The sequence below is a fragment of the Erythrolamprus reginae genome, chromosome 1 (assembly GCF_031021105.1).
Source record: "Erythrolamprus reginae isolate rEryReg1 chromosome 1, rEryReg1.hap1, whole genome shotgun sequence".
NCBI classification, from domain to species: domain Eukaryota; kingdom Metazoa; phylum Chordata; class Lepidosauria; order Squamata; family Dipsadidae; genus Erythrolamprus; species Erythrolamprus reginae.
The window spans coordinates 303936124-303950297 of record NC_091950.1 but is presented as its reverse complement, the minus strand read 5'-3'; the positions used below and the strand labels follow the sequence as shown (position 1 = coordinate 303950297).

General features: G+C 37.5%; 1 protein-coding gene across 2 annotated transcripts in view; it reads left to right on the top strand.

Moving 5' to 3' along the window:
* The window catches only part of CEP85L (centrosomal protein 85 like), a 131966-nt gene extending 118115 nt beyond the window's left edge, over nt 1–13851 (top strand). For both annotated transcript variants that reach the window (XM_070733430.1, XM_070733429.1), the window contains exons 10-13: nt 1799–1849; nt 9901–10008; nt 10524–10737; nt 12035–13851. In XM_070733430.1, the coding sequence (XP_070589531.1) occupies nt 1799–1849; nt 9901–10008; nt 10524–10737; nt 12035–12189 (528 nt within the window). In that variant the 3' untranslated portion in view covers nt 12190–13851. The remainder of the gene's footprint in view (nt 1–1798; nt 1850–9900; nt 10009–10523; nt 10738–12034) is intronic.
* Nucleotides 13852–14174: the final 323 nt, after the last annotated feature.

Here is a 14174-nt window from a genome sequence, read left to right as displayed (position 1 = left end):
GCAGAACACAGGTATTTAGCTAGTGTTTATATATAAGTGACTTGCCTTATCATTGTGGGTGGGGGTGCTATTGATGGTTCTTTGATTAGGTTGTTGTTTACTGTTGGATTACATGAGTTGATAGCTCCTTAGACCAAGTTAAGTCCAAAAATGTTAGAGAATTCTTGGAAGCCTGGCACTCAGACAAATCAGCCAACATGAGGCACATAGAGATAAACAACTAATACATACCATTCAAAAGAGACAATATAAAATTAAAATCCATAACACTTCCTTGCAAATATTAACGTCAAGATTAATATTAGATCAACAATCAAGCAATAAGCAATACACTGCCAAACTCCTTGATTGGAGTATTCCTTATTTCAAATAATAACAGCTTAATCAAGGAACCACCGAGAACACTCTCATCAACATTGACAGGGCAAGCCATGTGTATATAAATAGAGCAAACCCTTCTCCTTTGTAGTACTGATGGTGGTACTTAGCGGGGTAATGAAATGTCTGCAAGAAAATAATCAAGCTCAGAGAACGCCAAGGCCCCCAGAGTTCAATTCTGAGTTACAAATAGTCTCTTCTGTTGCATTTAATTCTAGCTAGCGGTTTCATTGATTTCACGACCAAGATAATTTCTTGTCCATATGTCCTTTAACATACTTTGACTGAAAATATATATTAACAATAGGTACAGTGAAAGTCCTGCACATTAGAGCTATTTGGTAGTGTCCTTTTGGAGAAAATTATGCAACTAGAACTTGTCAAGGTTTTTTTTTTTTAACCATTTGCTCATGTAAGCAAATAGGAGGAAGCATATCTCCAGTTATTTGAGTTAACCTGACTCAGTAATTAAACAGAATAAAACAGTGGGCCTCTGAGTTCATCTCAGTGGGCAATCTGAGTTCAACTCTGATGGTATGTGCTAGGGAAATTCTTGATGTTCCTAAGATGAAATATATAAAATGATTGTGGACTGTTTCAATTCCATTAATTGTAGCAAAACTCCATATTTGACACTAAAGGTCAGCAAGGACAGCATCTTTGCATTGAAGTCTTCATGATTGATTTAATTGAACTTGGATCCCTTTAATTCATCAACCTGTTTAAAAATTAAAAACATTCAAATGCCTTTAGCTAGTGTATCTATGTCATATTGAATGGAAGATATTTTATTCCAACATTACTATCTAAATATTTATAGATATAGTTTCCTAAGAACTTAAGAATATCTCACTGGGATCAAGCCAGTGCCCATCTTCATACAGCATTCTGTCCGTGAATAAAATTGTCCACGGGTTCCTTCTCTTTGCCTTCTGGTTTTAACTGGTTAGCAATTCATAATGGGCAGGTCCTTTTTCTCTCATGACCACTGGGAAAGTTTCCTGAAAAGCTGTTGAAAGACAAATTTTGTAGAAGATTTCTTAAAGGTCAGCAATGGCAGCAAAATAACCAATATGACTATTAGTATTCTCAAAACTCCAGATCACTGGATACCCCATGAAATCCATCATGATTTTATGTTCTTTAGTTGTTCTTTTCTGGTTGTCATTCCTACCAATTTTCCAGTTGCATATATTACTGGAACTCCCTTGGGTCCCTTTTTAAAGACTAGTATCACTTTCATTCCATCCTCCTGTAAATGCCCTTCAGAATATTAGCACTTCTAAGCTCCCCATCAATCTTTCTGTGTTGTTAATTCCAAACCTGATGTGGCAATATCTTTTAGAAGTGTATGTCCTTCAAAAGATAAAGGAAACCAGAAACATAAATAAGAATATTATTACCTTCTTTTCCTCAACAGGTCATAGACAATCAACAAAATCGGATCGCTGAGTTGTCTTTAGAGATACAGGTAAAGCAATGTGATTTTCAGTTTCGTGTTTACTGTCTGTTTCAGAAGAAATCGTTCTCATCATAAAAAGAAGCTGTGAATGCACTTCATAAACTGGCATGACTTTAGTTACTAATATTTAATCATTTATATTGCTTCATTCATTTAGCTTTCTATTTTTTAATAAGCTAATTTGAAATATCTAGAACTGAAAGTCTTAAAATAAATCATACAAAGGAATAAATGCTATAACCTGGCCAGCTTAGATAGAAAAGGGAAACCTTATCCTTACAGACCAGTTATTTCCCCCATCAGCAGGACTTCTGTTGTGTCAGTGAAGTGAGGCTGGAATTTATTGACTAACGTTGGTATGCACCTGGCTGATTTATGACAAGCTGACTTGCCTAGAATGGCTTATGATAAGGGGGGGGTAGAGTTTTTGCTGAAAGAGGGCAGGAAGATCGTTGCCAGTTCTACTCTGTTCATTTTCAGTATTAAAAACTTCCCGCATAGTGGCAAAAGAAATACAGTTATAACTAATACCTTAACACAGGCGTGAAATGCTACAAGTTTAACCCGGTCCGGGCATACTAGTAGCGGCAGTGGTACATGGTTCAGAGAACCAGTTGCGCGAGACTCTGCCCATCCACCTGGACGTTGCCAGTTTCTTGTTTTTAACTCTGCACATGCACAAAGCGTTCTGCGCATGCCCAGAGAGTGAAAACGTGCATGGAAGCAGAGTGAGGGTGAAAAAGCATGCGGTGATCAGAGCGAGTATGCACTTCCGAAACAGTAGGGAAGGCAAGTAGATTTCACCACTGCCTTAAAAATAAATCCTTGCTGGTATTTCCACATTATTTTACCCACAATTTTCTCTGCATTTTCTTGCCTTTAGGTTGCCTTGTACAAAAATATATGTTAGTTTTTTCTTTAAAAAGAAACAAGAAAATAAAACCAAGTAGGGTTTAAAAAAAAAAAAAAATTTAGCAGACATCTTTGGGTATATTTACAAACAGAAAAAATAATTAAAAGTGATTTTATCTGGCAAAAAGGGTTGTGAGAATTGATCATTTTGTAGCATGACACATTGTTTACTTGCTGTTTAAAAATTGCACTACTTAGCTTATTAAAAGTGCTCATATATTATATAAAATGAAAAAAGATTACAACTTATCTAGTACCTGTGAAAGTTTTTTTTAACTGATCACATGCGTAGAATTGTCATGTTAGGAGCATCATGAATTTATGAAGATGGTATTGAAATGGTTGAAATAGATGAGACTTATGCAAATTGAAGACATGGGTTCTGCCACTAAAACCTGAGTATTGATTGATATGTTGATAATTGTATTAGAAATTTTGAGATTTTAAATACAGTTTGAATATTAAGTCAGGAAAGACTTAATGAACTCAATCTGTATAGTCTGGAGGACAGAAGGAAAAGGGGGGACATGATGGAAACATTTAAATATGTTAAAGGGTTAAATAAGGTTCAGGAGGGAAGTGTTTTTAATAGGAAAGTGAACACAAGAACAAGGGGACACAATCTAAAGTTAGCTGGGGGAAAGATCAAAAGCAACATGAGGAAATATTATTTCACTGAAAGAGTAGTAGATCCTTGGAACAAACTTCCAGCAGACGTGGTTGGTAAATCCACAGTAACTGAATTTAAACATGCCTGGGATAAACATATATCCATCCTAAGATAAAACACAGGAAATAGTATAAGGGCAGACTAGATGGACCATGAGGTCTTTTTCTGCCGTCAGTCTTCTATATGATTACTAGCTCTGTACAGTATGTCATAATATTAAGCAGAGAATTAGCCTTACATAAGCTAATAGTTCTTACTTCATCTAACTTCTTGCATGCTTCCATTGTAATTTGTTTCAATTTTAATCCCATATTATGTTTTAACTGAATTGTGACTGGATTTAAGTTTGATAACAAGGATATAAGTTTAACTGGAGTTAATAAACAAAGTTAACTTTATTTAACTGGAAACTGTAGTTAGAATCCACAACACAGTACTAGAATTCTTTCACAGCAGAAACATGAATCCAGTGCCTATTCTTCTCTGGAGGATAAATATTTATGAAGAATAGGGTCAGCTGAATATAAATGATTTTGAACATTTTCCAGATTGGTTATTACAGAGATGTGTGTACTCAACAGAATTCGCAACCAGTATTATTGTTTTTTTAAAAAATCATTCTTGGGTTGATGTTCACAAAGATTTGGCATCTGGAGACTGCCAAGTTGGGAAAAAGGGTGACCCAGAGCAAATACAGCAAGTGGAGATTTCAAACAAATGTAAAGTGTAGTCCTGGAATACTAATAGAAATGCTGATCAACTCATAGATGTGTGTTTCTGTTTTTAATATAACTGTATTTGATATGCTAATTATTTTTATAACTTTCCTTTTTTTTCCTGTAGCCCTCCCAGAATCACTTATAGTGAGATAGGTGGCCATATAACTTTAATACATAAGTGAATTAGGAATTTGTTTGTTTGTTTGTTTATTAATTATTTGAATTTATAGGCCACCCTTCTCCCAATGGACTCAGGGCAGCGTACAAAGATAAAAACAAAAATACAATTTAAGACCCCAAATATTAAACAGCAAATTCATCCATCACTCATCCATTTCTACTAACATACATCTAATTCCTTTTATATCTTGCTATATACTAAGTTCAAAGGAAAGATGAACCTTGTGAAAATAACTTTATATATAAAATAGGAAGTAATATTTTATAGGAGCCAGATGTATTTCATTTTTCTTTCTCTTTTTGAAGAGTATTGAAAACTGGATTGTTGAGATTCCCACCAGTTCAAACTCGGCCTTGTTGTAGGGCACTATGCAGGGATAGGAAAAAATGTTGGCTGTACTTGACAATCCTTGTGCAATGCAGGCTATTTGTTGTTCAGCTATGAGGGAATGAAAAGCAATTCATACATAGTAAAGGGGAGAGGAACAAGGATGGATGCCAAAAATGTAATGCTTTCAAAGCCAGAAAAGATCTTTGATATGAAATAGCTATAGACCTGGCAGTTGGGTTTCTGTTCCAAAGTATTCAGTAGTGTGAGGCTTTATCAAGTCTTTACTTCGGGAAGACAAAATGTTTTAAAAATTTATTTAATGATTATATTTATATGAAATTCACACTGGTTATTGTTAAAAAATATAATGTTTGGAACAAAGTTTGTTGATCAGCAATTAGTTAGTCACAGTGTAATAGAATCCTGTTTTAAATTTCTAGTCGTTTTATTTTGCAACTAATTTTATTCTTTGTCAGATGTACTATCTGAACAGATGGGGATCTTTTCCCAAAATCCAGTAATCATATTTTTCAGAGATGATGATAATGCACTAAACATATAGGGAAAAGGGTCACCTCTGTTTGACAAGACTTGCAAATTTGTATTAAGGCAACATGCTGGTGGAAAGGAATTTAGCCTTCTTTCATTCACAGTACAACTGGACCTTCTAATCTACAATTCTGTGTATCTACAGTTGATAAATAAAATGGATAAATCTTGTTTCTCCATGGCCAGTTTCAACTGCTGACAGGTAGATAGAGGTCCAGTCCAAAGCTCCTCTATGTTCTCGCCTCTCCTGTTTTAGTATCTACATGGAATTGCTAGCTGAGGTCATCCGTCAACAGGGCATCAGATATCATCAGTAGGTTGATGACATGCAGTGTATATTTTGACCTTTGGCCAACCAATTGATGCTGTTAAGGTCTTGCCCTAATGATTGGAAGGGTTTCAGATTCAGATGCATAGAATCAGGCTTAAAATGACAAGACTGACTAGGTATGGGTACTGATTTTTCCACTATTCTCCATATTTAGCTCTGAATGGACTAAAACTGGTGTACAGTTCTGGAATCCTCCTTTATCCAGTACTCCTGCTGAAAAAGCAGGTAGCATCTATGATATGAACATTCTTTATACAGGTCCATTTGTTGTACCAATTGCACTCTTTCCAGGACTGTAGATCCCTTCTCAAGGTCACCCATGCATTGATTATTCAATGCACTTCACCTGGGACTGACTTTGAAACTCACTCAGAAGCTAAAGCTGGGTCAGCACATAACAACAGGAGCAGTTATGAGTATGCCTATGTAACACCTCTGTTATATGAGCCGAAATGACTTCCAGTGAGTTTTCATATGCAACCTGAGAGAGCTGCTTATCATTTACAAACAAAGCTATTCATGATATAGAGGATGTCTATCTGAGAGACATTCTGGATCTTGTAATGACGGACCAATCTATTCTATCCAGTTGACACACTGTGAATCTCATATATTAAACAATGTCATTTGATAGGACATAGGAAATATACCTCCTCTCTTACGCTGGCTGCAATAGCCTCCTACCAGAGGATTGGGCTGTCCTTAACCTGCAAGTCTTTAAGCAGTGTCTGAAAACCTGATTTTTGTCCTGAAGTTCTGGGATAGGTCTGGCCATCTGAAATGCAGTGTTTGTTTCAGTTTCAACTATGTCAGTACAGATGGGAATTATAAAGCTGTATTTCAAGCGAGGTCCAGCTCCACTTCAAAATAAGGATGGGATCTAAAGAATATCAACTGTTGTATCATTGCATTCCTTAGGATTCAGCACTTTTTTGATATGTGAAATAGTTCAGCACATTAAAGTGCTCCTTTTGGTCTATTTTCCTATCCTAAGCAATGAGTGGTTAAGGCAGCAGTAGTTTCTCCTCAGAAACTAGAGAGCAGACAAATGATGAGTAAACATGAAATCAGTGGAATTGACAATTTTGTTAGCTAACAGTCTTTCAAGCACCAGGGGATAAATACCTTCTGTAAACACTTTTATCTTTCCCTAGAAGGACAGATTGATGCTTTGGCCATCTTAATGCTGAATTACTCTAAAACTCTTCCTGTCAAGATCAGACTAAGAAGGGCCCTTTAATTCACCAGAATGAAAAGGCCCTTCTTCAGGCAGATAACATACCCTGATCCAGTGGAGAAATACTTCCTTAATCTATTCTTATAGTATAATCATCCAACTGTTGTCTAAGGCAGTGTTTCCCAACCTTTTTTGAGCCGCGGCACATTATTCATATTTTCAAAATCCTGGGGAACATTGAAAGGGGGCGGGGGGCGGGCTAAAGAAAAGTTTGGACAAAAAACCTCTCTCTTCCTCCCTTTCGCTCTATTTCTCCCTCTTTCTCTCTTTTCCTTCCTTCCCTTCTTTCTCTCTCTCCATCCCTCTTTCTTTCTTTCTTCCTCTCTTTTTTGCTCTCTTTCTCTCTCCCTCATTCCCTTCCTCTATGTCTTTCTCTCTCCCTGGCTCTCTCTCTGTGTGTCTCTCTTGCTATCTCTTTCTTGCTTTTTTCTCTCTTTCTTGCTCTCTCTCTCTCTTTCACTGTCTCTTGCTATATGTCTCTTTCTTTCTCTTTGCCTCTCTTGCTATCTCTCTTTCTCTCTCTCTCTCTCTCTTGCTATGTCTCTCTTTCTCTTTCTCTCTGCCTCTGTTGCTAAGTCTCTCTTTTTCTCTTGCTATGTCTCTCTTTCTTTTTCTCTCTCTCTGCCTCTCTTGCTATGTCTCTCTTTCTCTCTCTCTTTCTCTATCTCTTTCTCTGCCTCTCTTGCTGTCTCTTTCTCGCTCTGCCTCTCTTTCTCTGCCTCTCTTGCTATGTCTCTCTCTCTCTCTCTCTCTCTGCCTCTCTTATATGTCTCTCTTTCTTTCTTTCTCTCTCTCTTTCTCAGCTGACTGCAAACGGGAGCCCTGACGGCAGCAGCTGGACGTGCTGCTGGACGCCGTATATGCCAGGCCCGCAGCGCCAGCATGTACGGCGTCCAGCAGCACGTCCAACCGCCACCGTAAGGGCTCCCGCTTGCAGTCAGCTGAGAGAGAGAGAGAGAGAGCTCCCTCTCGCCGCCGCCTGGAGCTCCCTCTCGCCGCCGCCATCTGCCTGCGGCCGCTGCAGCCACCCCCCCCCCCCGCTCCCACCGCCAGTGCCCTCCCGCCGGGCCCCAAAGGACACTTGCCGCCGATGCCAGAGAAGCTCCAGCTGGGCGGGGCGCTGCTGGTGCCTCCGACCTGGGTCTCCCACTCGCAGCTGTCCCTCGGCTCCTGCCTGATGCCGCGGTTTCTGGCGCTCTCCTGCTGGGCCCCAAAGAAGGAAGGCGAGAAAAAGGCACGAAGAATGAAGCTCTCCTTCCTGCCTTCCTTCTTTGGGGCCCAGCAGGAGAGCGCCGAAAACCGCAGCATCGAGCAGGAGCCGGGGGACAGCTGCGAGCGGGAGCTCCAGGTCGGCACGGGCAGCGCCCCGCCCAGCTGGAGCTTCACTAGGAGCTTCGTGGCACACCTGGCCGTGTCTCGCGGCACACTAGTGTGCCGCCGCACACCGGTTGGGAAACGCTGGTCTAAGGAATGTCTCTCTTCTCCCTTCAGTCCTTTATAACCTGATAGATTAAAATGCCCATATTAGGGGATCTGGTAACCTTGAGATGGCTGCAGAGATGTTGCTAGTTGTGAAGTCGTGTCTGACCCATCGTGACCCCGTGGACAATGTTTCTCCAGGCCTTCCTGTTCTCTACCATCCTCTGGAGTCCATTTAAGCTCACACCGACTGCTTCAGTGATTCCTTCCACTCAGCTCATTCTCTGCCGTTCCTTTCTTCTTTTGCCCTCAATCTTTCACAGCATTAGACTTTTCTCCAGTGAGTCCCTCCTTCTCAGAGATACTGATTCTTATTTCTTCAAATTTTGAAAGAAAAATAAAAGTATTTATTTTCCCTTGATCAGCAAGTCAGATGTTATGGATGTAGCTTAGTCCATCATTTAGTAACAGAGGCCCAGAGATTAAGATAAATCTTATAATGGCCCTAAGTTTTCTTTTAAAATATTCTGAAAATGTTGCTCTTCAAAAAGACTTCAGCAAAATATACAGCCTGCAGCTCAGTCAGGCATTGAAATATTGGGTTATTGGATACTTTTATTTTTACCTTTTTTTGTATTGAAGGTTAGATAAAAGATTACATCAAAATCACTGAGTTGCCAATTTTCTGATTTGCCCGGTACTTTAAGACTTCTCCATTTCATTAGACTGACTCATAATTACTTGGCAATAGTAAATTCAAAGAGCAATCCTCTTTGAGGAACTTTGATTACTTTCTGTGTTCTTTTTCTCAGAATGTTTTTATAGCTATAATATAGTCAGATAAAATGTTGGATTTTGGGTAAAAGAAAACAGCAGTAGACACAAAAGAAGTGGTGGAAGGTCTTAAGCATAAAACGTATCAGGAAAGACTTAATGAACTCAATCTGTATAGTCTGGAGGACAGAAGGAAAAGGGGGGACATGATCGAAACATTTAAATATGTTAAAGGGTTAAATAAGGTTCAGGAGGGAAGTGTTTTTAATAGGAAGTGAACACAAGAACAAGGGGACACAATCTGAAGTTAGTTGGGGGAAAGATCAAAAGCAACATGAGAAAATATTATTTTACTGAAAGAGTAGTAGATCCCTGGAACAAACTTCCAGCAGATATGGTTGGTAAATCCACAGTAACTGAATGTAAACATGCCTGGGATAAACATATATCCATCCTAAGATAAAATACAAAAAATAGTATAAGGACAGACTAGATGGATCATGAGGTCTTTTTCTGCCGTCAGTCTTCTATGTTTCTTTGTTTCTAAGTGCCATGTTAGTTAGCAGAAAAACTCTGAAATGCATCATGGTGCAGTAGTTGTTGAGTTCTGTTTGTTTTTCCTTCAAAAAGGAGAACCTAAGAAGGGATATTGTCATCCTCATTGTTGTGGTAAAGTTTATTGTTGAGCAAAGGCTAAATCTGAATAGCCCTCCATTCCTGCAGTAGAATTGTCCCAGGGAAGAGAGAATTATATTGTCCCAGGGAAGAGAGAACCATTTATGCTGGTACACTGGAACTCTGAGTATTTTCACTATCAATCACTAATCAACAAGGAAACTTTGAATTATTGATTCATTCTGAAAATTTTGCTGAAAAATTTGAGTTATTGATTTATTCATACAACACAAGTAAAGATAATGTTTCCATCTCCCCCCTAGTCTATGCAGGAAAAGCTTTCAGAAGGAGATCTGATGATTCAGAAACAAAAAAATGAACTTGAAGTAAAGGATAAGAGTGCACAGCAGTTAAAGGAGGTACTTCTTGAAGTAAGTTTCTCAGATGATCCTCCAAATCAAATTTACCTATCTGCCTTCTTTTTCATATATTGTGAGTGAACTGTGAAATAATTTTCCAACTTGTAATTAAATATGAGAGCTTTTTGGAAAACAAAAGTACTGGACAGGAACCAGATACACTGATAAACAACTTACTGTAATTGAGAAGGTCTCTGCTGGGCCAATAGCAGGTGGTGACCAATTGATTTGCTGTTTGAAACAAACAAACAAAATATTATGCGTAATATTTAATAATGTGGATATTTGTTCTATCAAAACATGTCAACATTTGATGTCCACCACTCTGGCATTCCATTTCCCCAAGCATCTGAAGCAGATGCCAAGCATTTGATTCATGCCCCTGAATGCAGATTTTTTTCCCCAAAATAAAATATAAGCAAATTCATTTTCATAATGCCTATATTCAATTAGATTTTTTTTTTTCTGAAATAAGCCAAGTGAATGAAATAATTTTTGTATTTTTATTTTCATCTTTTTTCATGAAGAACCAAAGATTTTTGGAAGAAAATGCAAGCTTAAGAGAACAGATTCATCAGATGGAGCAGTCCAGACAACCAGTATCTGAAAAGTTACCTGTGGCAAACCAGTTGTTCCTAGAGATGTCTCACTGCCTGTTTGACTTGAAAGCACTTTGCAGTATTCTTACTCACAGAGCTCAGGGCAAAGAACCTAACCTGTCCTTGCTGCTTGGAATTCAATGTAAGTAATGCAGATAGAGATGTCTACTGTTCCTTTTGGCACTGAGTAGACTGGGGGCCGTGGTGGTTCAGTGGCTAAGATGCTGACCTTGTCAATCAGAAAAGTCCACCGTTCAGTGGTTTGAATCCCTAGCGTAGCATAACGGAGTGAGTTCCTGTTACTTGCCCCAGCTTCTGCCAACCTAGCAATTTGAAAGCATATAAAAATGCAAGCACAAAGATAGGGACCACCTTGGTGGGAAGGTAAACGGTGTTCCATGCACCTTCGATGTTTAGTCCACATGACCATGGCATAGTCACCAGACATCGCTGTCTCTTCAACTTGGAAACTGAGATGAGCACTGCCCCCTAGAGTCGGGAATCACTAGCACATATGTACAGGGGGAATCTTTACCTTTAGACCTGGGAAAGGAAAATCTAGGAATGTTAATAAGAGGCTCCAGATTGATGTACCTTTCTCACTTAGGTTAAATTCTAATAAATACAACTCACCTAGAATCGGAAAAACAGATATGCAATATATATGAAAAGTTTATTTTCCATAATTGTAATTCAAAAATTATGCTTGAGAATTAAATTTAACCCTCTTATAATATTGGGCCCCCTGCAGCTTTTCCACAGCATAGTTTATATGATCTTGGTGGTCTCCAAGCAGCCATGCAATACATTCCATTTGTATCTGTGGTTTTTGTTTTCTTTTTAAAAACACATTTCAGCATGAAGTCATGCTGAAAATTGGTTCTTTGAAACACACAGCCTGTGGTGCTGTTAGATTTTTACCTCAGAGTATTAGGCTCTCATTTTAATTCCCTTTAAAAAGGCCTAGGGAGCAAGAAATTCTAGTAATTTAAGTTGAGTAAGTAGAAGACTCCAATTTCCCCCAAAATAAACTTTATTAGGGATTTATTTCTTTTTACAAGCTTGGATGTCATGTGTTTTGATGACTGCGTGAATTGGGTATTATTGTCAATTTTTCCTCAAGTTAACTTCTAATTCTGGCAGAAAATAAAAACAAATAAATCCTCTACCAGAGAATACCGTTTGATCAAAATTGCTTCTCTAGAACTCATCCACATCCAATTTTTAGTAGGCAGAAAATATAAACCAAGAAGCTGACTTTTCTTCTCTATAATATCTCTAATGTTAAAGTGATCATAGCAAAGCACATTTTGTCAAGAAAGCGAAACGTTCACATATTCTTTCTGTAGCACAGCAGGATTAGATTGTTAGGTCATTTATAATTGTATGTTTTGAACTGGTGATTTGTTTAACTTCTAGCCCTGTTTCCTCTTTAACAGCAATGAACTCTGAAGATGAGAAGCACCATAGCACAGAAAGTCTCTCAAGGAAGCTCTCAGAGGTTTGTCAGTTACGGAAAGATATTGATGAACTGAGGACTATAATTTCAGACTGCTATGCTCAGGACATGGGAGAAAATTGCATTACACAGTGAAGACATCTGGGCCTCACACTAACAACTAAGTTATTAAATGCTGCTCTGGTTTTAGCTCCTCATGTTTCTATTACAAACAATACTGGAAAGCAAATGCTGTGCCGGGTGAAAAGGTTTCATACATAGTTCATGCAGATAATACGCTCTTCTTTCGAAGAGATTTTGTGCTGCAAGAAAAAAAAATCTAATTTCTTTAAAACTACTGAATGTAGGTTAAAGCTGTGAATAATGTTCTTTTGAAAATGGTTTTCATTTCTTTTGTTATGCTGATAAAGAAAATACAGTATTTTCTGGAGTAAAAAATGGAATTGCCAGAAGAGGGCACTAGTGGTTCAGCAAGCTTTAGGATAGAAGATTAGACCCCAGAATCTTTGACAAAAGCAGTTGGATATGCTTGGTTATTTGAAGGTCAGATATTAGAACTGTGGATGAAGATACAGAGTCATAACAAAGTTTTTTTAAAAAAAAATTCAGGGAGTACTGATGGTTTGGCCCACAAAAAAAATTGTAGGTAAAAATTATACGCTGTTAAAGGGTTGCATTCCCAGTTTGATGGTTGTTGTTTTCTGCAGTTTTTGTGTAATACAAAGGGGAAAAAAGATGAAAAAACATTCACATTTCAGAGAAGGAAGGGATTCAGATTTAGAATTTAGTCACCATTAAGCTCTTTTGCATTAATTAGTTTGGGCAAAAGTGGTTTTGATTTTTAAAAAATTTAAAATCAAAAATATTTAAGTGTAATATCTTCATGACAATATATTTTTACTCTTTGTTTGAAATTTGGGCAAAGAATGTGAATGTTTGAATCCCAGCACACAGAAAAAAACCTTAAAGAAACCTGATTTCTTCTGGCAATCTGAAACAGCAGATCTTGATGAATAATGAATATAGTTGCTCCAAAATTACATCACACCTGGCATAAAAATCTTATGTGAGAACAGAGTTCTTGTCTATTCAGGCAAATATGCTTAAATTCCTCTTATTGCCAGAAGAGGGCTTGGATTAAATCAGCAGTGCCAACCTTCATAGATGCAGTGTTAAAATGCCTGAATTAAAGGTATGCCACTTTGTAATCCAGGTTTATATATTTTGCTGTGTTAAAATGTATATGCCATTTGTCAAGGCAAGCCTGATACCACTTTATTCTGACAATCTATTTTACTATCTACAAAAAACACCTTCTTTGAAAAAAGAAGGAGGCTAACTAAATACAATGCATAATGCTCATAGATGTCTCATAACTTCAGTCTTGCCAAAAGATGATGCTTAAAGAGCAAGAAACGGATAAATATTCTCAATTTCTTACCGTTCTTAACATTTTTCCTTAAACAATTTTTAAACCATGATTTTAGATTGATATTTTCACATTTTATGTGATTGTATATGATGCAGTTTTAAAAATTGGCCTTTTAAAAGTTATATTTATTTTAATATGAGCTTATTCCTACTCTGACGTCTATACTATCTGTGGAAATTGATGTTAATATTGAACTTAACTGATGCTCAGTCGTTTTAAATGCACATTTGTAAATATTACATGGAAGCAGCTAGTAAAGGATAAAGATCCTTAATCCTGCTGATTGAGGCCTGAATTTAAAATATAAAGATCACAATACCAAGAGTATTACTAGAAATAAAATTGAGTAGTGCTTATAATTGTAACTTTAAATTCGTATCTATGCAGACGAAGGAGTGAATGACCATAACCTGATTCACTTTCTCACCAATGAACAATAAGTGCAAGCCTGACTTTCTTACTACACTGTGCTGTTAAGAAGCACAAATGTCATTTTGTGATTCTAAATGTTCTCATTTTATATTTTACTTGACTGTATGTTGCAAACGATTTGGCACGGCAACATTATATTATTATTAAGAACCTACCACAAAAAAGATGAGAGCAGTTTGTGGAAGTAGATTTTTGATAAAAATTGTCAAGAAATTTCATTTTTGCATGGGCTGCAAATAACGGATTTTAATTAACT